Source organism: Eucalyptus grandis, chromosome 8, assembly GCF_016545825.1.
Source record: "Eucalyptus grandis isolate ANBG69807.140 chromosome 8, ASM1654582v1, whole genome shotgun sequence".
Classification (NCBI taxonomy): domain Eukaryota; kingdom Viridiplantae; phylum Streptophyta; class Magnoliopsida; order Myrtales; family Myrtaceae; genus Eucalyptus; species Eucalyptus grandis.
This window is the reverse complement of record NC_052619.1, coordinates 24614541-24640235: the sequence shown is the minus strand read 5'-3', so window position 1 is coordinate 24640235 and position 25695 is coordinate 24614541. Positions and strand designations below refer to the sequence as shown.

Sequence of the window (25695 nt, the reverse complement as noted above, 5' to 3'; positions counted from 1 at the left end):
AATGACACAATGACCACTCATGCTCAAATAAAGACAACTCCCACGCTCAAATGACTTGATTCCTTTTATTTTCAAAATTTTGTTTTTATTCCATGAGATTCATCTCGTAAAGTAATTCTAAATGAAAGCAAATATCGTCCAAAAAAATTATCAGACGGGATATGCACTTTGAAAGTTTTGTACTCTCAAAATCATCGAAAAAAGACAAATAACGTGAGACACATTAATAACATAAAATGCATGCCTAACGGAGGTTTAAAGGCATTGACTCCGATTCATTAAAAAGATTGAATACTCCAATGACACAACGGCCACTCATGTGCATTCTTCAATCCTAGCGGCTCTCTCTCTCTCTCTCTCGTCCAAAAAAAAATTATCAGACGGGATATGCACTTTGAAAGTTTTGTACTCTCAAAATCATTGAAAAAAGACAAATAACGTGAGACACATTAATAACATAAAATGCATGCCTAACGGAGGTTTAAAGACATTGACTCCGATTCATTAAAAATATTGAATACTCCAATGACACAACGGTCACTCATGTGCATTCTTCAATCCTAACAGCTCTCTCTCTCTCTCTCTCTCTCTCTCTCTCTCTCTCTCTCTCTCTCTCATGTGAATACTTCAGGATTTTCTAGGCACATTTTACTAGTTGGTAGAAACTGATGAAGATGGTAGTGCTTATTTCTTGTCTTTTGCCCTCTCGTGTGTTGTGCCACCCCAACCACGAGTTATCATGAATATCACGTGTTCTCCTACCTACAAGTCAACTCATGTATAATTCTAGCTAAAAAAACAAAAAAGACTTAGTATGATATGTTCGTTTTTTGAATCCTGACTGAACCAAAGTATGTATATATAAAAACTTTTGAAGTCACTAACTAATGTATTTACAAATATTTGACATGTTATTCCTAATTCAATGACTAGCTTAATATTTCTTTAGATAAACGGGTATGACTTTAAGTTCTTAGAGCTTATTTTGTTTCTCATTTTATCTTTCTTTGAATGGTGATTTAAAAAAAAAAAAAAAAAAAAAGGTTGTGGAGGCTCCAGATGATACTATCACTATACATAAAGTTGATAAAGATATTGAAATTAGAATTGCTAGGATCTGGAGTGCTAAGAGGACAAAAAGAAAGTGGTAGCAAAGGAATATTGTGAAAATGCAAATTTCTTTATAATTGTCAACAACACTTTCCACCCATTTCATCTCATGAATAATAAAGATTTTTTAGGATAATGAAGAGAGCCAGATATCAAATTCCATTAAATTCAAAATTAAAGATGGAGGCTATGTGAATGCAAAGTTTAGGGATGTTCATAATCATCATTTCATTGATGATAGCTAAAACATCCGATACAATTGTGCCAGCACATAAAATATCCTTGTAAAAGTGTTCTAACTTATATGGGAAAGCCGGTATAAGAGCTATAAAAGCATATTCCTGCTTCAATGCTGAGGTAGGGGACTGGAGAATGTTGGCTTTATATTGCTTGATTGTCAAATTATCCCACCATCAAAGATAAGGAACTCAATTAGTGCAAGTGATAGTCAAAGTCTCATTATTCATTTTGATTGTTTTAAATCAAATGGAAGCAATTTTTATTATCGATTTCAATTAGATAAGGAACAAAGATCAACCAATTGTATAACAATGTATACAAGCCGGATTATGAAAGTTTTGGAGATGTGGTGGTACATGATCATGTTTATTGTAAAAATAAGTACATTATAATATGTGCACCCTTTTTTGGCTTAAATCATCATAGATTATTGTCTTGCATCTTCTTCTTTTTTAACAGAGTCTTGCATCTTCTTGGAAAGCCAAGTTTTTGCAATAAATATTAGCAAAAACTTTGATATCGTTGTGAATTTAAATTCAAAATGGAGAGCACTGGGCAAGTTTCATTCAAGAGTGGAGCTTAGGAGACAACAAATGGTTGGATAATCCGTCACCTATGTCATAAATGATTTCTTGCCTTTGGCCAAGGTATCTTTGCAAAGCAATTTGATCCACACAAAGAAGCGAGAGCACAAATAATGTCTTTCAAAATTTGACGTGTAAGATCATGACTTTTGTTTGAATTTGTCAATCACTATGAGAAGCAAGCATAAAAGAAGCGAAACAATGTAGTTTTTGATAATTTTGAGTGTACTCGATTATGGTTGAAAATAGCAACTATCTAAAACCTTTCATGAAAGTGAATACTCTTGTCATTTATAGGAATCCTAGGCTGATTTCTTCCACGCTTCGGGAAAAGTACCAAAAACATCCAAAATATATTGTATTAGTATCAATTTAGTCTTAAACATTTCAATTATATCAATTTAATCCTAAATCTTTTTACATTGATATCAATTCAGTCCATCCGACCAATTTTGATTGGGCAGTGCTAACATGGACGTTGGCCGGTGGCTAGACACTGATGTGGCCATTTTTAATATTTTAATTTTTATTTTTATTTCTTTTTTTTTTTTTTTACTTTTTCTTTTCTCTCTTCTTCCTCCTTGGGCTTTCCTCACAATGGGCAACGAGTGCTGTGAAGCCCTCACCGGCTATTTAGGGTTGCAACCCTCGCCCATTAGCCTACAGGGCTCTGACACTACGAGGAAGGTCCAAGAAGGAAGAAGAGAGGAAAAAAAGAAGAATAAAAAATTAATAAAAAATTCTATAAAAAATAAAAATTACCACGTTAACATCTAGTTACCGACCAATGTCCACATCAGTGTCAACCAATCAAAATTGACCATATAGACTAAATTGGTACAAATGTGAAAACGTTTATGATTAAATTTATTTAATTGAAAGGTTTAGAATTGAATTAGTACCAATGTAATAGGCTCATGATTTTTTTTCATACTTTTCCTTGCATACTTCTATCTAAACATGTTTTTATATTGAAAACTAATTGGTCATTACACAGTTATGTTGTGGGAACCGAAAGTAGTGAAAGGAAGTATACTATCCATTTTTGTCCAAGTGATTCTATCTTTGCATGTAATTGCAACTTATTTGCAATACAAAGATGGTAGTGTGAGCCTACTTTATGCATCTTGACACATTTGGTAAGTGTTACAAGCATTCAAACACAACATATTGTGAAGAGATGGGCAAAAGCAACAAACAAGTGGCTTATTGTGATGATGTTAAGCAAGAGCTACAAAGTTTAACTAATATAACCAACATCCCTCAAGATAGTAGTAGAATTCAAAATATACAAGAGGAAATTGAAAATCTATGGAGGAGAGAGGAAATGTCTTGGGGTTTAAGGTCTAGGATTAAATGATCAAAATGAGGGAATAAGAATACAAGATAATTTCATGCCACCTTTGTCAAGATGAGGCAATGAAATAGAATTTTGATGCTAAGATTCTCAAAAGATAACTGGATAAATGATAAGTAGCAACTTCAAAACTTGACAATCTCCTTCTTCAAGGACCTATATACCTTGGTAGGGCCAAAAACTTTGAACCTATACTGAACCTATGTCCCATAAGAGTTGGTGATGAAATGAACAATTTTTTGGTGGCAAACTAACCATGGAAGAGGTGAAGACGGCTACGTTTCAACTTAGAAAGAATAAGGCTCTTGGTCCTGATGGTTTAAATGGATTATTCTACCATCATCATTGGGAAGTGATAAAAGAGGATGTTTTTATGGCCGTTAAAGAATTTTTCACATCAAGAATCCTAGATTCAGCTTTGAGCAAAACCCATATAACTCCTGTACCAAAAACCCAACCCAGAAAGAATTGAGTAGTATAAGATAATCTCAAAGATAATGGCAAATAGGGCTTAACTCCTGTCCAATTAGCCTTTGCAATTTTACGTATAAGATAATCTCAAAGATAATGACAAATAGGGCTTAAATCCTTGATGCCAGAGTTGATTTCTAGAGAACAAAGTGCCTTTGTTAATGGCAGGCAAATCCAAGATAAATATATCTATTGTGCAAGAGATGTTGCACCAATTGAGAGTAAGGAAATGAAATGGAAAATTTCAGATTATTCTAAAATTGGATATACAAAAGACTTATGATATGGTGGAATAGGATTTTTCTGAAGGCATGTTTGCTGTAAATGGGTTTTTATGAGAGATGGCTATGTTGGGTTATGTAATGCGATACTAGTATCCTTTAGTGTGAAATTAAATGGAGAGCCTCTCCTTTTTATTTTCTTTTCAACCCAACTAGAGGCATTAGACTAGGAGATCCTATGTCTCCTTACCTCTTTGTCCTGGTTTCAAATTGTTTATCCTCTTTGATAGAGAATGTTATGACTAATTGAGATATAAAAGGAACTGAAATGAACAAGTTCTATCCAACCCTTTCCCACTTATTATTTGAGAACGATTCCATCTTTTTCCCAGATGGAACCATTTAGGAGTGCAAAAATGTTTCGACTATTCTTAACTAGTATTGCTATGCCACTAGACAAGTCGTAAACTTGAATAAATGAAGTATATTTTTCAGCAAGGGTTGCCCTCGACGATAAGAAAAACAACATGGTGAAAGCATTAAGAATACCAAAAATGGTCATACTAGATAGTATCTTGGCATTCCATGTGATTAGGGAAATTCTAAGAGACAAAGGTTTGCTTGGATTTTAGTAGAGTAAATATGAAGTTGGAAGTATGGAAGGAATAAATTGTGTCCAAAGTAAGCAAAGCAAATTTTATTGAAATTAGTGGTTCAATTTTTACCATATTATGCAATGTCAATTTTTAAAATCCCGATGTCTATTTGCAAGGCTATTGAGCAAAAAATTGCAAATTTCTAGTGGAAAAACAGTGAAAAAAATTGGTTTATATCGGAAAAGATGGGAAGTCATGAAAACAACAAAAGACAAAAGAGGGATGGGTTTCGGGGATTTAATTATTATCAACAAAGCCCTCTTGGGAAAACAAGCTTGGAGATTGACGAAAAACCCAGATGCATTATGAAGTAAGTTGGAAGCATGGAAGGAACATATTGTGTCCAAAGCAAGCAAAGCAAATTTTACTGAAATTAGTGGTTCAAGCTTTACCATATCATGCAATGTCAATTTTTAAAATCCCAATGTCTATTTGCAAGGCTATTGAGCAAAAAATTGCAGATTTCTAGTGGAAAAATAGTGAAAAAAATTGGTTTATATCGAAAAAGATGGGAAGTCATGAAAACAACAAAAGCCAAAAGAGGGATGGGTTTCGGGGATTTAATTATTGTCAACAGAGCCCTCTTGGGAAAACAAGCTTGGAGATTGATGAAAAACCTAGATGCATTATGGAGTAAGTTGCTAAAAGGATTGTATATTAATTGTAAATGCTAAGAAAGGGTCAAGACCCTCTTGGGGTTGGCAAAGTCTTTTGATGAGAAAAGAAGCAATCTCGAAGTAATGTGGGCAATAGAAAATGGTGAAATCGTTAAAATCAAAACAAATAAACGGTTGATGAGGGGAATAATTGAAGGTCTAGAGAAAAGAAACAACCCACAATTTGTCTTAGAGTTGATGAATTTTGAAGAGGAATGCTGGAATGAGCAACTTCTGAATAATTCATTTGATGAATATATAGGAGATCCTAGCTATTCCAATCAAGTGTTAAGATTCAAGTGATGAACTAGTGTGAATGGGCACCAGATGTGGAAGTTTCTCATTAAAGAATGGATACAATAACCTCAGACAAGAAACAGGAAACAAGGCACGACAAGTTCAACCATCAACATCTTACCAAACCCCCAGATCCTTATGGAATGCAATACAGAATTTGCAGACATGCACAAAAGTAAAGATCTTTCTATTGAGTATATGTCAAAATGCCATCCTATTCAAGAAAAAATCTGTGGAAGACCAATATTTTACTTGATCCCGTATGTGACTTGTGTAGAAGTGAAGTGGAAACGATCGAACACATATTCTTATGGTGCCATTGGACAGATCTCATATGGTCCAACCCTAGTCTCAAAATCCAAAAGTTTAACACAAGGTATTACACAGATTGATAGTTGGTTGATGAATTTCATGAGTAATTCGATTGACCTACCTAAATTAGAGATGGTGGCGACTGCTCTTTGGCATATTTGGAATGCCCAAAACAACCTGATTTAGGGGCAGCAAACCAAACGCAAGAAACACTATGGAATCAAGTCGGATCATGCAACAAAATGCTAAAAAAAATAAGAAAGGACAGAGGAAATCTCACCTCAGCACAAGTTTGGATAGCTTTGGCAGAGGGGATCCTGAAAATTAATGTAGAAGGGTCTCTCGGCGAAGGGTCGATGAAGGGTGCAATCTCTTTCATCTGTCGAGACTATTCTAGTTGCCTTGTCAATGGCTTTACCTAGTTCGTCCGAGCTATCTCTCTGGCACAGATCGAAGCCCTAGCTTTACTTGCTGCTCTCAAGTACATTGACCAGAATAGGTTAAGTCGTGTGGAGGTAGAGCCAGACTGTGAGGATCTAATAACTACACCACAGAATGAAGGGCAATTTAGTTGGGAAGCAAATGCTCTGATTGACATATGTTCCTCCCTGTTATCAAGATTTTCAAAAGTAGGCCTAGGTTATTGCCCAAGAAATGCGAATTCTGTGGCTGATAGTAAAAATATTTCTAGTTGGTCTTGTTTTTGTAGATGATATAAGCAACGATATTTAGAAAAATATTTATCAAATCATTCATTTTCTACTAAACGAACATAGCCTAAGTTTTGTAAAAACTACAATATTTAATTGTTTCTCTAGGTGTTTGATCTTGTCTTATAACTATATATGAGCATGGTTCCAAAGTAGAACCGAGAACCAAACTAGTTTTAAATTCTATGGCATGCATTGTAAGTTTCAAGTTTCAAAAATTGGAAAATTAGTTCTAGTGACCCACTTGGAATTTGGAACAATTCTTTGTGTTTTTCTTGTTCTACGTTTTTGGTAATCTTATGATATTCCATGAGATCGAGTGATGAATGTGCAATCTAGAACCACTATGAATATCCATTACTAATGATATTTATAACTAAAATTTTTACTTTGTTAATATTTCATATTTTTGGTTTATTTAGATATAAGTCATGATTAATGGATTATAGCAAATTGTGGTGGTTAGAGCTAATGATTCACTACAATCATTCAATTTATAATACAATTGAAACTTAGATAAACCTTGAAATGGACCTTATAACACGTGACAAGGTAGGTTCAAGGTTCTTGAGTATACATACTAAATTTCAAGTTCAATAAAATTAGGGAACCAGTTCCAACAATTAGATTCCGGATTTCAAATGCAACCCAGAACTACTCACCCCTTCTTATAGACAGTTCGTAAACCAAATCCAACGACCGCCATTAAAGCCCAATACACGAATGACTTACGGGCCGATTCATTCGCGTATTGGGCTTTAACGGCCCCGTTCGCTTCCGGATCTGGAAACGGCCGACGCGTTTCCGTCATCGCGCCCATTCAACTCGGCCATTTCTTTTCATCATCGGAATCGACAAGCGCTCCTCTCGAAAGTCTCTTCTTCTCTTCCCATTTCGAGTTTTCGCTTCGCCACGAAGCTTCTCCTCGCGATCTCCGATTCGCGCTTCCGAGCTCGGACCAAGCTTAGCCGGATCAGCCGACCGGAGACACGAAGCCATGGTGAGTCTCTCTTTCCTCGCTGCTAATGGAAACCGAAATCTCGTCCGTTCTCCGATGTCGTTACTTCTGCCGCTCGTCCTTATCCCCTTCGAATCGGTAACCGCCGGGAAACCGTCGGCGACGTCGTCCCGGGGCGGGGGGTTTTGCATCCGGGAAGATCGTTTCGTTCAGCCGGTCGCCGTACTGCGGCGGATCCGTCGTGCGCGGTCGAGGTTATATCTTGATTGGAGTTGTTGTGGCGGAGAGATTGCGAGGTCGATCGTCCGATTTTTCTGATTGTTTCGGCGATTCGTTGATACGGAGCGGTGAGAAAACATGGTGGGCCGATTTAGGCTAGAATTTTGGTCTTGTGAGGTGCGCTGCAGTTCGCTGCTTGCCTCTCGATTTTGAGAGTGATTTGGCTGTAGAGGAGACCTGGTGGGGCGAAGAGATTCGCTTAAGCAATCTGGACATATAGGGAGCTCTCCAAGTCTATGTCGCTCTTTCTTCCATCATTTGGGAGAGTTGAATTTCGTTTGAGTTGAGTTGAGAATTGTTCGTTAAGTTCTTCTCGGTCGAACTCTTTACAAGTTTTGCACGTGTTTCCTGAATCCCTCGTTCGTGATTGAGGGTTTAGTTGGCTTTCGACTACGCATGAACATTACGACTATGGCACCTGGGTGAGCCTGTGCACCTGTTTTAGAGGACATTAGGGGCATGGATGTTCATGCTTACAGAAAAAGCAATGCTTTGCTTTCTTACAAAAAATTCTCTCCCCGTCTTACCTTGGCTTTTCACCTGCTGTTTATTCTGCATACCTGTACTCCTTCAGGATGATTTAGTTACAGGGAGCATTATCCAAATTTATTAGAAACAAATTGTGATAAGATTATATGTTTTTCTACTTGTCATGTTCTTTTATTGTGTAAGTATCAGGTGTTACAGGTTAAGAAAAAGTTCAAAGTGCGTTTGTTGCAAGTTTCAATTAAGTAAAATGTGAAAAGTGAAGTCTGTCCAAACTCGTCCTAAAATTATAAGGAAGTACTAATGGTCCTTGGAAGTAAAAAACTTAGCATCACTTTTCATCCATTTTTCTAGTAAAAGGAGATCTCTCGGTATGCTCTTTGAATTTACTTGATCCCACAAAAAAGCATGAAAACTTGAGTGCATGCCTTAAGCTTACTTGCTGTTTCTTTGATTTCTAATGTTGTCATGACCATAAAACACAGCACGACATGACTGAGGGGCACATGAAGGATTCTTTGAAGATGAGTGAGGGTTCTAGTGTCTAATTACTTGAGTTTAAGATAATTATGCAGCTCAACTAATGATTTAACAGCTATTGTGTCACTTGATGGACGTGTGTTACATTTGTAAATTTAATGATTGTGAGATTCTATTTTGCTGTTTGAACAGGGTCTTCAAAGGGGACCCTCTAGGAAAGACAAGAATAGAGGGAGGCATCATAATTTAACTCAACAGAAGAGACAAGAGATCAGAGAAGCATTTGAACTTTTTGATACTGATGGTTCAGGTATTAAGATAATTTTCTGCTTGAAAACAGTGGATTTGTCTGTTGACTTTTCCACTGGGTAATTATATTTACATTTCTGTCTAGGCACTATCGATGCCAGAGAGTTGAATGTTGCAATGAGGTAATGAACTAAGGTTGCTTTTACAAATACTTCCACCTTTGATATTTAAAATGTCACTAAACTGATCTTTGAACAGGGCGCTTGGATTTGAGATGACAGAGGAGGTAAATTCTATCCTTGCATGCATTTTCTGAAAATCTCTTAGCACATTCTAGATCATGCCACATGCAGAAACTGAATGCAGTTTGGGTGTTATGCATTAGGTTTTGTTTCCCTTGATTGTGACATGGCTGATTCATTTAACTGAACTGTAGCCAAAAAGATGCTCTAGGCCACTGTTTGGCACACTGTATCATAACTTGTCAACCAAGTAGTCAAACCCATTTACTATAGGTGGGAAATTTGGAGAAGAACTTCACTGTGCTAAAGTGTCGATATACTGTATATATGTTGACTTTGATGCATGAAAGAAAGTTGCTTCGAGAAAGAATGACTATTGATTTTTTTAGATACTTTTGTGAGCACACATGTCATATGGCATGAGGTTTAAATGGTGAAGTTAATTCTGAACAATGGAAGCAAAATTAATGTTTTTGTCCTTCTGTTATCCAGGTCTGGTATTTTCAGTACTATTAGAATAATATTCACAATATTTGTGATTCATGTTCTTGAGTACGGGATGTAGGCCCTGTCTATTCCACTGTAGTTTTGCTGCATTTACCATGATTGGATGTGAGTTTACTGGGGTGAGTTTAGATTGCTGCATCGCTAATTTGATGGCTGGAGCTGCTTTTCATGGCTTTGTACCTTATTGCCGTTTCACCTCTGTGTAAACAAACTTCTGGCAGGAAAGAAAACACTAATTTGGCATTGAAGTTAGTCTCTCTCTCTCTTTTGCCTCTCTGCTGTTGCGTTCTGTGGTTTCCTGCACACACTAAGAAGAAGTCCCATGTTACCACAAGTGCCTCTTCTAACTGACATATAATCTGTTAGACAATATCCTTCAAAATGTGTCCCTTCTCTTTTGTGGTTATGATGGGATATTGCTTCTGTGGATCATTGAATGCCTGAATAATTCATTATTTCATGTCATTGCAGCAAATCAGTAAAATGATTGCTGATGTAGATAAGGATGGAAGTGGTTCAATTGATTATGATGAATTTGAACATATGATGACTGCCAAAATTGGAGAAAGGGACACAAAGGAGGAGCTCACGAAAGCTTTCCACCTTATTGACCAAGATAACAATGTGAGCTTCTGTGCTTTTGGATTAAAACATTGTATTGTGATCATCTCTTTGTTCTGATTCCATGTGTTCCCCTGGAGATCAGGGAAAAATATCTTTTGAAGATATTAGGAGAATTTCAAAGGAGCTGGGTGAACACTTCACAGACAGAGATATTCAGGAGATGATTGGGGAGGCAGACCAGGATCGTAAGTTCAATGCCTTCCATAGTTTGTTTTTAACTATCTATTCTACAATTATGCCTGTCGGTTTTGACATTGGATATCAGATTTTCTCCCCGTCTGTGGTTCAAGATTTGGTCCATACTGAATGATTTGAAATGTAAAGCTTTAATCAACTTCACATGCAGTAAAATTACAACTAAATTGTTGTTCGTCTAATGTAGTGCATAAAAATGAATTAAAACATGCTTTAAACAGATACAGGGTAGGCTGGTTCAGTTTTCTCTAAGCTATTATCCTGTAAAGGATCCAGACATATTATGTATTGATTCCTCTTCAAAAACATCCAAAATTGATGTCTAGGGATGAGTGGTGTTTGTTTTCTTTTGTTTTTAACGTTTGAACATTGCTAGGTTTTTCTTCTGGGTGTTGTAATTCTCCACTGACTCCCCACATTTTTGGGGATCGATTAAGGGGTGTAAGAAGATGCAAATAGGTACTAGTCAGATTTGGTACTTTGGCCTTATAGATATGCTTTGATTTGATGTTAGACAAGCCAAATACCCGAGAATGTTGGGTTGGTGGCCCTATACCCTATCAAAACACCGAATAAGAATGCAGCTTTATATGCATCATTCTCCAAACAAGAGACTGTACAGGGGAAATCTCAAGGATTACTTTTGAGTACTGTTTTATCTGATGTGGAGTTTGATGTAACTAGCTGAATGCAGCCGTAGGCTTTTCAGGATAATTAAAAAATTTTGTGCTTGCCACTTGTATACACAAGGTTTTGATATTGGGAATTCCTCAGTACTACTGTCCTTGTAATTCTTCACGGAGTCAAAGCTGTTCCATTCCATCACTTTTTGCTTCTTTTATGCTTGAATTTTTTGCAGTGCAAAAAAGAAACTTAATTCTGACCCGCTCTTTTATTTTCCAAACCATGCAGGTGACGGTGAAGTTGATATGAACGAGTTCATTCAGATGATGGGGAGGACACGATTAGGCTTTTAGTGCTTCCAGTTTGTGAACCTCTACATGAGCTTAAGGTTTCCTACTTAGTGATGGATGTGCGGCATTCTATATGTGTGATCTGTTTGTACATACAGTGCACATAAGAAAGGACTTATGGGTTTGAGACCTGCTAGATTGATACTTCTATCTTGTATTTTTGGCAAAACCTACCTCTTTCACAGCTTTCTTTATGTCGTGCGTTGAAGATTATGCTGTGTCTGGTTTAAGTAGAATAGTTTCCTAGTTATGTATGCTTCATATAATGATCTGGATTCACATCTGCTATTCTACTTGCATGTTGTTTTGATGGTGTTGCAATATTTTCGAGTACTTTTTAGCTGAGGAATACCTTTTATCTGGTATTCCTGAGCCTTTGGGCTACTTTGCTCATTGCTCGTATTTCAGTCCCATCTTTGCTCTTTTACATTGTATGAAACTTTGCTTGCTCTAAATCATTCTTCAGGAAACAACATTATGTAAGCGATTTGAGGTTTGAAAATAAAAGAAAGAAACTAATATGACTGGAAAGAGTGGCAAGCTTGGGGTTTGCACTAGTTACTTCTAGGCAAGCCCTTCCTTTCCATGTTCTTCGTCTCATTTTCAACGTGTTTCCCTCTCTCTCTCTCTCTCTCTCTCTCTCTCTCGCTTGATATTTGCTTGCTAGCCTCCAAATTATTGGCTCTTTCTCAGCTTGTCCCACGGCATTACTCGTGACAATTTATGACGACTTAATTTGTGGTGCTTTCGCGCTAATGCTAATTGTGGTCTTCTGAAAATGAATATAGTTCTTAAGCATCAGGAACTTTTACGATGTTTGCAAGAATGACAATCTGAGACTGTCATTTGTAAGGGTTTGTCCGATTGATGATTTCTGAAATTCAAGAATATTATGCATCTCGTGTGAATTCACTGGTAAAGGGTATGTTTTAATTTTGGAGTGTCAAGATCTCGTGCTTTATTTTTATTTTTATTTTTATTTTTATTTTATTTTTATAATACTACTTTCTTCCGTGAAAAATGTCTTTTGCAGGTATCAATTATAGGTTGATTGCTATCGCAATAGTACATTTTATAAGGCTCGGGGACTTGCTATCGCAATAGTACATTTTATAAGGCTCGGGGACTAATACGTTATGTTAAACAGCTCTAATCGATTTGGTGTATATAAATTTGGGCTTGAGAACTCTTCAAGGTTAGCGCAATTGGTTGGGGAATTCGAGTTGTAGCTTAAGTAACACCGATAGTGACACATGACACAACACAACACGATATGCTAACATATTATTTTGTAAAAATAGACAATTTCGACATGTTGTATATCGAATACATGTTTTTATATATACATAATAAATTATCATTTTTATGACTATTTTAATTAAATTAATTTGATTCAAACTCACAAATAAATAGATAATAAAAAAAGAGTTTAGAATGAATTTGCACTAAAAACATAATCTACGATTTGTTAATATCATTTATTATTTCAATTTGACAAATTCATAAAACTTGAAGTAAAAAAAAAAAAAAAAATTCATGGACTCGCATGTCAAAGCGTGTCAGAAGAGAAGACAAAAAAATAAACTTGGAGGATGAATTGCGTGTCATGAAAAGTGAGAATCAAAAGAGGACAAGAATAAGTTTTTCTTCTTTCCTGTTTTATTATAATTTACATTTTGATTTCTTATTTATTAATTTTTTTAAAATTGACTCTGTATAGATCAAAATTAAAGGTCGGAATTCCAAATTCGCTTGTCAAGAATTCTGGATTAGAGTTTTTAGAGTGTTGAGAAAGTTGATTGAGTGTTGGATTTTTTGACACATGTTAACCGAGTATTAAGAAGTGTCGAATACATGTCAAAGTATTCAGCATGACACAAAGGCTTCCGAAGAGAGTTCGTGGTTTATAGTTCGCAACTAAAGATGTGAAAGTTGCCCATTTAAGGCCCACTCATTATGTGCAAAATTATACTATTTTCTTGTGACTTGCACATATTAAAGACTTGGACTTTATTGGGCAATAATAGTCCAAAAAATCTTATATTCATTATATAACTACTAATTCAATCATAATTTTTTTTTAATTTTATCAATTTATTCCTAAATTTTGTGACAATTTTTCAATATAATTATTTCATCAATTTTGATTGAAAATTATTAATGCGGCAGTCTCATTAGCGAGTTATGTACATGGCATGGCTGGTGCATCCAACATTAACGTGGACATTTTTTGCAATTTTTTAAAAAAGTATATTATTTATTCCTTTTTTGTTTCTTTTCTTTTTTGCACTTTTCCTTTCCATTTCACCTATGGCCAATCTCCACTAGTCTCGACGATGGTAGGTGATTGATTGTGTCACACCCCCACCCCATCTCTGGCATGAGAGCATGACCTGGCAGGTTAGCATTGACACCCAGGCAACGTCAAATATCCCAAAAGTCTTTTATCTTTAGTTAAGCACATATAGAAGCAATCATAAACAATCCCCATACAAACAAACATGGAAGCTGGGCAAGATATATGCAGGCCAAGCAAATAAAAGCAACATATACATATACATATTCACACATCAAAAACTATTTTGATTACATGCCCATCCTAGTCCTGGGTTATTTATTTTTGTTTTCATATATAGTCAATCAAAAGGGCTGGGGCCTAGCTCTTTTACCGATCTGCTCACAAAAGTGGCCCCCATGCTAGATTCCTTCCCTTCTTGGACCCCGATTCACCCATCACACACCTGAAATTGTGAGAATAACAAGAGTAAGTCGATGACTCGGTAAGTAGAAATCCCTAATTCTTCTATAGGAGGACATTTCACTATCGATTGTCGAATACAAGATCACCACCCACTTGTCGATGGCAAATCAATAGCAAGATTTGCATATGAAAGGCTCTCAACTATCTATGTGCTTTCAAGAATCAAAGATGAACAAGCTTTCCAAGGATCCGTGACTTATTATCATTTCGATCATAAAAAGGGATGCTCACATTTTATGAAACCCATTCAAACACTAAATGACTCAATTCAAATATATGCTCAAATTGATGTAAGAACTTAACAATACATATCAAACAAACCCAGCTTTTGCATCCATCACACATGTATTAGTCATGGACCACACATAGACTTTAATTATTCTTTTTTAGTATCATATTAGTTGAAATCAATTGACTCTTCTAGTAATAAACAAGCATCGGTCCCCCCTTGGCAATTGGCATCGTCCCGATTCATTATTAGGACGACATCTAGGGCAACCCCCAGGCATTGATCTCACTTGGGCTGGCATCATCCACGATCTCAATATTAGGATGGTATCTGGGAATTTACCTAGGCAACGACCCGACATCCATTAATGTTAGCATATAAGTCCATTATGTGTCCATACATTTCAAGCATCAACCAATTCATGTTATATTTAACTTTTAGCCGGATGAAAGGCCCGAAGGCGTGCCATGCAAGATGAACAAATGAACGACTCTTGTGTTTTATTAAATCAAACTCATGTCGAATGCGATTCGGGCTTATGACCTTGATTTGGAACTATTCGTAGAATAAATTTGGTCGGCATCGACGCTACCCATCACCAAAGGGTTGGCGATGGTCGCCGATCCGCCGCCACCGCCATCACCGCCATTTTATTTTTTCTTTTTTTAACAGTTTTTTAAATGAATTTTAGTTTTTAAATATAATTTTTTAAAAAATTGAATAAAAATTATTTTAAAAAGCCATGTGGAAAATAAAAAATCATTTAAAATGCTACGTCGCCCATGTCAGCATTTTCCATTAATAAGATTGACGGTGTTAATTTTATGACTCAATTGAACTATTTTGACAAATTTTAGGACTTGATTGTATTTTTTACAAGTTTTAAGACTTAATTGTATTTTCATAATAAGTTTTAGGATTTTATTGTACTTATCTCTAATAAAAAAAGAGAATGATCAATAATGATAAGAATTGGATGGAGACAAGCATAATTTTTTTTTTATTTTTTGCCCCCTTAGTCCAATGTTGTTGACAAAGTAGTTGGCGGTGGAAACGTAACCCGTACCAAAGGACAAAACAGGATTTTGCCATTCTCTCTTCTTGTGAGATCCTTTTCCCGTACTTTCTATCAAAAAGAAAAAGAAAAAAAAAAAGACATTTTCCCGTACACAAGATTTGCAACCAATCCGTCTCTTTCCCGAAGAAGAAGGAAGCCGAACCCGATTTCTCCGAAGCTCGCAACCCCGGTACCTCCTCCCGCCACGTGTCCGCCTGTCACCCGCGGATCGCGGTCACCACGCCCTACGTGGCTGACTATATCATCGCCACATCACACGCCCCACCGTCTCTCCATGTGGCGCGTGGGCCCCCTGCTTTGGACGCCACGTGTAGACTCCTCCTTAGCGCCCTTTTCGCCTTTTTCGTGTATAAAAACCTTCAGACGTCAATCGTACGCCCGAAGTCATTGCAAATTCCCAAGCCTCGCTCGTTCGACATGCAGCAATCGCACGACCTCGGCATGACCCGAGACGACGAACACGGCATCATGGTTAACGCTCTCCAGCACGTGATATCCGGGAGCAGCTCCACGCGGCCCGAGCCGATCCCGGCCTTCCAGTCGTCCACGCCGCCGCCCCTCTCCGCCGACGGGACCGCCGCGGAGCAGCGGGCCCCGGGCCTCCTCTCGCTTCCCGACGTGGCCACTTGCCAGGTGTGCAGGATCGACGGGTGCCTCGGGTGCAACTTCTTCGCGCCGGGCAGAGTCGCCATGGCGGTGCAGGGCGGCGGGGACCCCGCCAAGGCTGCCCAGGCGCTCGGTGTGGGCCAGAGCAACAAGAGCGCCGGCAGGAAGAGGAAGGGCTTCTACCGGGGAGTGCGGCAGAGGCCGTGGGGGAAGTGGGCGGCGGAGATCCGGGACCCGCGGAGGGCGGCGCGGGTGTGGCTCGGGACGTTCGAGACGGCGGAGCAGGCGGCCCGGGCCTACGACAGGGCGGCGCTCGAGTTCCGCGGTGCGCGGGCCAAGCTGAACTTCCCACTGCTGCCGAATGACTGCACGAGCACCGGTGCCGGCAAGAGCAGGGACATGATGGAGGACGGCGAGGCTGAAGAAACGATCAAAGCGAGGGCGGAAGGGGGAGAGAGTAACGATGTCCGTGAAAAAGCTCCGTCTTTCGAGCGTGATGACGAGAGAGGAGCGAGCGAGTTCTGGGAGAAGCTTGAGAAGGAGGAGCTGGAGCAGTGGCCGGTCATGCACTTGCCTCCATGAACGAAGAGAGAGAGAGAGAGAGAGAGAGAGCTGCATGCTTTGCACCGATCACGCGGACAGACGTCACTCGAATCGTAGATTGTCGTGGCGCCGTGTGGGGTCCACGTGATTGAGAATTCGTATGGACTCGGATGTGCATGATCCATGCAATGTAGGACAAATCAGAGTTTGCGTAAGAAATTTAATCTGTACTTTGGTTATTCTTTTCTGTAAGTTTCGAGGGGTAGAGTTTTCGGTTGACTTGAGCACTTTGTAGCACTTCGTGGAGAAATTGGATTCCTCTTTCTCTCACCACATTTACCAGCGAACTTCGATACTTCTAGGTACTATTTAAAATTACACGTGCTGCCCTATCTAATCCGACAATTCTATATTTAGTCAAGGTAAAGAGAAAAAGATCAGCTTGAAGACCTGCGCCAGCGCTTCGGGCTTCTAAAGAAAAATCGGGTCAAACGTGAAGTGGTTAGAACTTAGAACCTGGCCGTCCGATTATAGATTGGACGGCTTCCCTTTCTTTTATCTTTTTGTGTTTTCATGTTGACGAAAGGGACGGCTTCGTGCAGGCAGCGCGCGACATTTGTCTCTTCTCAAAGCGATTTTATTCGTGGATAGATTGTCTGCGTCCACGGGGAAAACACAACAAGAAAACGGTCAAATTCAGATGTCAAATCAAGTTTGGCAAACGTGGGGAGTTCGTCAAGCTAAAATGCTAGCTAGGTTTTCAGTTTGGCGAAAAGGCCAAAAGATAATCACACACCTGTCCGGCGCTTCGTGAATTGTCTTCCTCGCGTTGACAAATTTTGACTCGGAATGTAGCCACCAAAGCGCACTCACAGCAGAGAGAATATTCATGGGGATCCATAGGTAATTTAGAAGATTAGGGGTTGTGATTATCCCAATTGTCTGTGATTGTCCCGATTCATGCGAATTAGAGATCAGGCAAAAATATAGGAAGAGTTAACAACGTAGTTGCACCAGTAAATTGTTAAATGCTTATGGAGCACTATAATAGGTGACTGAAACACACTTACAAAAGCAAATAATAATAATAGTAATATTGGTTGAAAGTACGGCTCTTTTCATTAACTTATACAAAGTTTGTGAACATTTGAGCATAAAATATTCAAAATGGCCTGTGGGGATTTAGACAACCAGTAAGAAAGAAGGCATTCTTTGTTTTTTTTCTACGGACATTATCAATCCAATCAGCCGACACCTCATGAACAATGAGCTACGCGTCAAACTTAAGTTCGGTCAACTACCTTTTCAATCTGGGCCGTATAATGCAAAAAGATTAAAAAAAAAATCTAGGCCGTACATCTGATGGGCTCGGTTTAGCACCCATTACATAGTTGACCAATAAAGTAGTGCATTTTGTCGCTATGTTCTTTTGCTCCTTGAAATAAAAAATAAAAAAATAAAAATTTATTTAATAACATCAGTTAATTTTTCTATTATCTATAATAGAAAAGTAGCCAAATAGATTCGCAACTAAAATAAGAAATTGAAAAAAAGTAACTTCTTACTCAAAAATAATTTTTAGAAATAAATCAATTTTTTTTTTCTTCTTCTTGTTCACCGCCCGCCACCACCCTACCACCGCCCCCTACCCGATGGTGGTGGGCGATGAGTGGGAAGCAAGAAGAAGAAAATAAAAGAAAAAAATTCTTAAAAAGTAAAAAGAAATTCTACGTCACAAAATTTTTTTTTATAGATTATACCAAACACATTCCTATTTTTTTTATTCTTATAATAGGAATTTTGTATAGTTACTAAATGTCATTGTCTTACTCAAAAAACTATTTCTAAAAAGAATTGAAAATAATTTAGGGAAAATCTCAGTTGATGTCCGAACAATTAGACAGTGACCACACATTTCCAAGGGATCCTTCGTTTACTTTTATTTAAAAAAAAAAAATATTAATGAGAATCCTACTAATAAAAAATCACAAGTAAAAAACAAGTGATCAAACTGATAATTTCTTATGTTTGTGCACATAAGACTCAAGGTCATCCTTGAAAAACCCTCCAAAATTTTAACACAATCCAAACATTGTTACTTACAAGTAAAAAAATATTATCACATACTAAAAAAGAAATCGTTAATGTCATTCTATAAATCTATTAAGTTTAAAAGATGAACAAACACAGGAATGTTGATTTCCTCAACCGATTTCATTTTTACCCGATTTTTCTTTTTCTTTTTTTGAGATTTGTATAATTCTTTATTGCATGTTCAAATTAAGAAACAAATCAAAGTAACAATATTCACCCAGTAAGAAACAAATCCTACAATACTATTCAAATAATAAGAAATATATGAAGAATACAGTTGCAACTTTTAGTGAATATTATTCTCTAGCCAAAGAAAAAGATTATGTAGATATTGTTCCCAAATAAAAATAAAAATATTAATAACTCAAAAAATGAGAGTCAATTAACTTCTTCTTTTTCTTTTTTTTTTTTTTGTTGCGGAATGTATAATTACCTTGTACGCTTTGAACTTTGATTGTCGTATGATTTTGTAATTGAATAAGTCATAATTGTGGAGAAAGGTTTGTTAATCTTTACTTTTCTTATTGCAAGAAAGTAAGAGGTATTCATTATTGTTGAATTTCAGTTTGTATCTACATATTTTAGACATAATTCTAAATTTTTTTTCTTGACATCTTGTTCGAGATGGATGGATTCGTATTATTTGAATTTTAGTTTGTATCACCGCCACCGCCTCCCCGCCGTCACCGGCCCTTCTTGGTGGTGGCGGGGAGGCGGCGAGGGCCTGCGACCCTCGCCCCACGCGAGCCCTCCCCCATATCTAGGGCGAGGGTCCCGCCCGCCCGGCGAGGCTCGCGGCCCTCGCCCAGGGCTCGCGGGCCCTCGCCACCTCCCCGCCGCCGCCGGAAGGACCGGCGATGGTGGGAGGCGGCGGCGGTGAGGGCTCAGCCCTCGCCGCCCCGTTCGACCTCCCCCCTTTTCTTAATTTTTTAAATTTTTTGAATATTTTAAATAAAATAATTTTAAAATCTATTTTAATTAATTTTTATATTATTATTTATACGCCAGACACGAAACGACATCGTTTTTGCATTTTTTCTGTCACGTCAACATACAAAACAACGTCGTTTTAGATCAAACTCGCCAGAAAATTGCCACGTTAGCCATTTGGCCGGATTTTTGCCGGAGTGGCACTTAAGTGTCCCATTTTACTCCGATATTGGCACTTAAGTGTTCCATTTTAAAGTTATGGCACTTAAGGGTGCGTTTGTTTGTGTTGTTTAAAAATTGTTCTAGGAACGAAATAGAAAAAAGTGTTTACGTTCCTGAGAACAATTTTTGAACAAAAAACGCATTTGGTAAATTTGTTCTGGAAATAAAAATAAATAGAAACATGTTTGGTAAATTTGGATAATTTTTTTTCTTATTTTTCCTTTTTTCTTTTTTTCTTTTTCATTTTTCTTTTTCTTCTTTTGGCTGGTCGTCGGCCAAGGCCTTGGTCGGCGACCGGCGAGGGTTGGCCTCGCCGGATCTGGTGGTCGAGCTCGCCCGCCCATGGCGAGGCCGACCCTCGCCCGGCTACGGCGAGCTTCGGCCTCGCGGGGACGGGCGAGCCTTGGCCTCGCTGGCCGGCGAGCCTCGCCGTGGCCGGGCGAGGCCGCCGGCCCTCATCGGCCTGATCGCCGGCCATGGCCAAGGCAGCGACCGGCCAAAAGAAAAAAGAAGAAGAAAATAAGAGAAAAAGAAAAAAAAAAAGGTGTTTCTCAAAAGTGTTTCGAAACAAGAAATACAAAATTTGTGTTTTTGTTTCTGTTTCTTTCTAGGAACAAAATAACAAAAGAACGAAACGCGTCCAAACGCGTTTTAAACGCTGTTTTTGTTCCTGGAACAAAAAACAGAAAAAGTGTTTAAAAACAAAAAAAGAATACAAACAAACGCGCCTAAGTGTCCCTCCACGCCAAGTTATGGCACTCCAGGTGTCCCAACCTCGATTTTTGTGTTTAGTTGCATGAGCACTTGATTTGCTCCTCATGTACCAAGTGGAAGTGCTAAGGTCCAGATTCTAGCTCAAGGATACCTTCTCTTGGGTCTTGACTTCCAAGAGTTTAGGAAATCTCTTCTCTAGACTCGGCTCACTTGATCGGGTGAATCAGAATCATTGTAGGTCTCAAATGAGTCCCACAAAATCAACCGCTATGATTAATTTGATCTAAAAGACTTGGTTCCTTGCAAATACTTCCCAAGCTTCGGCCCAAAAAGATGAGCCCAATCTTCGAGGTCTTGTGATCGTCTATAGGACCTTGAGTCCAAAAAACTACGAGAGTTGAGGTGGTGGCTGATTCAAAATTTTTTTAAAACTTGACGCCTCTTTTAAAATTACATATGAATTTTCGTTCATTGTGAAAATATTTTAGATGGGCTTTTAAAATTTAGTAGTGTCAAGTTGTCAACCCATGGGAAAACGAGCTGAGATATACTTCGCCCATATGTTGGATTTTTCCGCGGATCTAAGGAAGTGACTCGGACGCGATCCTGCTTCTAAAGCATAGTCCGGGAGAGAATCGGAAAGGTGGAAAGGGAAGGAACTCGATGGCCATAGATGCAATGGAAGATTCCTCGATTCCTTCCTCCTCTCCTTCACATTCCATTCCCAGGTTCTCTCTCTCTCTCTTCTTCTCTCTCCTTCTCTCTCTCTCTCTCTCTACCCTGAACATCGCTGACGTCGTCTCTCTTTCCTCCTCCATGCACAGTCAACCGCGTCACTTCTACGTCGCCGTCGACCGCCTCCAGTTCAAGATGGTACTCCCATCACCGACCCCGTTGTTGGGTTTTCGTCCATTGCTCGTCTGCTGTTTGTAGAAATGCCAAGCGACGATTTTTTCTTTTGCGCGCGCGGGCGCGTGTGAATTTCGCAGGACACGCTGGTGGATTTGCTGCGCTTGGTGGGTCAGCGGCCGGGCCTGCCGATGGTGGTGTGCTGCAGCTCCCGCGACGAGCTCGACGCCGTCTGCTGCGCCGTCTCCAATCTCCCGTTCATCTCCCTGGCCTCTCTGGTGCTTCGCTCCCCCTAAGTCTGTTTTGATTTTCGGCTAAAAATCCGGGCTTGATATCATTGCTCTGTCATATTCCGAGTTGGTCGATCCATGATTGTCACGAACTTGTAGACTAAGACAAATGAATTGTTTTAGTATGCAAAATATCTAACTCAGGAAATCTTTAGTCCACTTGATTGGAACTTTAATGTTCTACCTTAGTGAATTTTGCTAGCAAATCCATGTCTTCTACTTTAGCGGAACTTATATCTCTAAAGCCATATGTCAACTTCTAGAATCATGTTATCAAGTCATCTTATGATTGCTTAAATTATGAATCTTTAGTTCCTCACATCCTCTAGGGACATTACAACTAGACCACAGTATTTATTTGCGAAAAGGGAAAAAAGATTCAACTATAGGATTTGTTATCATCAACATTGTCCACTCAATGACATCCTAACATGGTTTCCTTGTCAGTTGAAAACTTCTCAGGAAGCATCTTGAACCTTGAGAGATTAGAAACTCACGATTTGTAATTGTTTGTCTTTCTACACTGTAATTAATTGCTGATGAGCCAAAGTGTTGCTGTCCATCTCTTTTCCTTCTACCAGTACAGTGACCTGGCTGAAGCAGATCGTGCTCTTGTTCTGGATGGGTTTCGGCAGTCCACTTTGCATTGGAACCAAAGCATTGCTGTCCAATCTGGAAATGATGTAAAAGCGGTTGAAGATGTTGAGCAAAAGTCTCATATTGTTGTTGTTACAGATGCTTGCCTCCCACTTCTAACTTCTGGGGAGTCGCCACTTACTGCGCGAGTTTTGATCAATTATGAGTTGCCAACAAAAAAGGTGCAGTCTTATGTAATGATACTGAAGTTTATTTCCTGATATCAAATAAAGTTGCTTTTCTTGGCTTGCATTCTCCTTCAGGCATGAAATGCCCTCCCTCTGAACAAAGTTTAAGTGTTCTTTTACTGTTAAAAACATGCCATGGCTACTCCAAGTTATGACCTATCACGCATCTGTGCTGCATCTTCTCTTGGTTTGCTTAATGTACTCATCTGTAACTCTGATGATGCTTCTATTCAGCATCTTTGATCAGGCCTGTGTTTGTATTCACTTGCAAGTAACTCTATCTGGTCTTTGAGAGTCGCATCATGAGCTCTTTCCCTGATTGAATAACTCTGAGCCCGAGCGATAGTTTGATGAGCTTGTAGACATTGAGAGGCTGTCAATCTTGTAAGTGAATTTCCAGCTTGGGTTCCCTCAAAATGAAAGTGGGGCCCATAGGATTTTCAATCATAGATTTCCACCTTGTAGTTGCGTCTCTCATTGTGAGTCTCTTCAGTTATTCACCTCTCCTCTCATGAGGATGAAATTTCCCTCAATATAACCCACTCCAGCCAGTCATTCTTCTGGGTTTACATACATATTGGTGAAAAAGTAAGCAATTTTTTTTTAAAACTTTAACTTGCAAATACTAGGGTCAACAAATACTTCATGTTAGCCAACAAGTTTATCCTTTCTGCTTTTCCTGCTTCCTTCATATTGTCGGACCATTGAAAAGACCCCAACTGGTCTGGAACTGGACTTTTTTTTGATTGAGAATTAATTCCATGGACCACTCTGCTGCATGATTTCTTGGTTTACCTTTTTATATAGATTGAATTATGGCCATCTTTTCTGCAATCTGTCCTTTGAACTGGTTTCATGGTACAGATATGTGTTGTACTTATTCATGCTGATGCAGATGTCAACATTGTTTTAACATATTGAGCTAATAGTAAATACACTCGCAACATGTGTGATCATTGCAATGTGAAGCCTGTCCTTTCAGCGGTTGTAATCAACCCCTCAACCTTTCTGGTATTGCAAAGCACCAAAAACATTCTTGTTCTATCTTAAATTAGATTTTCGTTTACCTTATTACAAGTGACCATAAAGGCATAGATCAATTGGAAACAGCTTCACTATTAAGTGAGATAATAATCTATTATTGTGATGTTGTAGGAAACTAAAGTGATTTTGATCTCATGATTCTTTCTATAAATTTCACATCATTAAGTTCTAAAAGCATCTGTTCACTGTAAGAAACAAGATATTGCTGTGAAATACTCAAAGATTTGAAAGTCTGATTAAGTTGACATTCCAGTGGGAATAAAGTGATTTCAGTCCAGTGGTGGAATTGAAGGTCAAAATTTTTTGTTTGTTAAAAAAGCTGTAATGGCAATTATAATACCTGCCAAGCCTATGCATGTAACTGAAACACATTAATGTGATGTGAAAACTAATTTGTTGGAGCAACTTGCAACAAGTCGAAAGTTTGGGTGGCTCGTGCTTGCATTGATTACTTATTTTTTAATTTTGGCTCTTATTTCACTGATGCTGGTTTATGTGCTTGATTTCAGGAAACATATATGAGGCGAATGGTAGCTTGTTTGGCAGCTGGTTGTTTCTGCAACTACCATTTAAATGATTCATCTTGTGTTGCATTCTTATAGTAAGTGCAAATGTATATTTGCAGATGGGATTGTCATCAACATGATCGTTGGGGGTGAAGTGGTAGCTTTGAAAAGCCTGGAGGAAAGTAGCAATATTCTCATAGCCGAGATGCCTATCAATGTAAGTTCCGCGTTTGGGTTATTTTTTCATTCATTACTAGCAAGCTCTCTGACATGGAAAATAGCAATCCCGTTCTCCATTCAATGCGTTTCTCTGTACGATTATGCAGATTTCGGAAATATTGTGAAGATCTTTTGAGTCATACTGAAACAAATGTGACCTTTGGCTGCAACTGGTTGATGAGGCCCGCATGTTCACAAGCGTCGCTTTATGAGCAGTTGCCATGGAGGGAGCATCTCTCGGATTTGCGCAGTTCTAAATTTTCTGATCAACCAGTTCTTTTTCCAGGGTTACAAAGTAGATAGTATCTAATGACTTCTGAGGCCCAAAGTGTTACATATTCCGGAATCATTGAGGCATAAACTGGTGTAGACTCTGTATCAGATTAAATCATCATGTTTTGGTGGATTCCACGCCTAATTTTTTTTGCTATTCCTCAGCGGATGCACATTGCTTTCTGATGGTGTATAAGCTCCGTTTGTGGTCTCCAACCTAATGGTTGTCAGGAGAAAGCCTCTTACCAGACACTAGCGGTTGCACAAAACTTCAATTTCTCCCTACCAGTTCCTCCTCAGGTCTGTTGGTGCCAGGCTTGTCTTCCTATGTACGAATGCACTCACAAATGAACGAACAAACTTATAAATGCACCGCCAAAGTTCAACACCCACGTAGCTCTCGTGTCTGCCGACACGTACGTATGTACAGATACATGCTCACAGTGCACGAACTGCACATACATCATCTCTCTCAACTTCTAAGATCAAGATTTCTAGTACTCACCATTGAAAGAGTTCTAAATAATAGAGTCGACAAATGCACAACTTGTATTATGGAAGGATCGATAGGCACTTGAAATGAAAATGCCTAATTAGTACAAGGTGATTCTAAATAGTAGAGTTCTAATGCTCGTTCATGGTACTTTTGGAAATGACGAGTCCAATTAGAACAAGGTGATTCTAGCATAATAACATTGACAAAGGATATTTGTTTTGTTTTTGTAATCCAAGTCATTAACATGCCTCATGAAGCATGGCTATAGTTTATTCTAATCAAGATTGAAGGAAATTTTCTCCAACTACCTTTTTGATTGGTGGGTTATAAGTTGTGCACAGCGCCCACATTTAAAACAATAAACCATCGATCAAAAGAATGGTCGGAATAAAATATGGTCGTGTAAATT

At 38.5% G+C, this 25695-nt stretch overlaps 3 protein-coding genes across 4 annotated transcripts; all 3 read left to right on the top strand.

Moving 5' to 3' along the window:
* Window positions 1-7376: 7376 nt before the first annotated feature.
* LOC104457100 (caltractin) lies at window positions 7377-11918 on the top strand. The gene is made up of 7 exons (XM_010072041.3): window positions 7377-7614; window positions 9010-9127; window positions 9212-9248; window positions 9325-9352; window positions 10287-10439; window positions 10522-10624; window positions 11547-11918. Exons 1-7 carry the CDS (start codon window positions 7612-7614, stop codon window positions 11609-11611), a joined length of 507 nt encoding a protein of 168 aa, XP_010070343.2. The 5' UTR covers window positions 7377-7611; the 3' UTR covers window positions 11612-11918.
* Window positions 11919-16070: 4152 nt separating this feature from the next.
* Window positions 16071-17121, top strand: LOC104416633 (ethylene-responsive transcription factor ERF109). The gene has a single exon (XM_010027995.3). It carries the CDS (start codon window positions 16094-16096, stop codon window positions 16862-16864), a length of 771 nt encoding a protein of 256 aa, XP_010026297.2. The 5' UTR covers window positions 16071-16093; the 3' UTR covers window positions 16865-17121.
* A 4177-nt stretch (window positions 17122-21298) lies between these two features.
* On the top strand, window positions 21299-24976 carry LOC104457099 (eukaryotic initiation factor 4A). 2 transcript variants are annotated; one of them, XM_010072040.3, is made up of 7 exons: window positions 21303-21513; window positions 21610-21658; window positions 21775-21912; window positions 22506-22742; window positions 24302-24341; window positions 24418-24515; window positions 24625-24976. In XM_010072040.3, the coding sequence occupies exons 1-7, from the start codon at window positions 21449-21451 to the stop codon at window positions 24640-24642; spliced, it is 645 nt and encodes a 214-aa protein (XP_010070342.2). In that variant the 5' UTR covers window positions 21303-21448; the 3' UTR covers window positions 24643-24976. The 2 variants fall into 2 exon arrangements, with proteins under 2 accessions (XP_039154959.1, XP_010070342.2); XM_039299025.1 differs by lacking the exon at window positions 24625-24976 and having other exon boundaries at window positions 21299-21513; window positions 22506-22741; window positions 24300-24341; window positions 24418-24508.
* The last annotated feature ends 719 nt before the right edge of the window (window positions 24977-25695 follow it).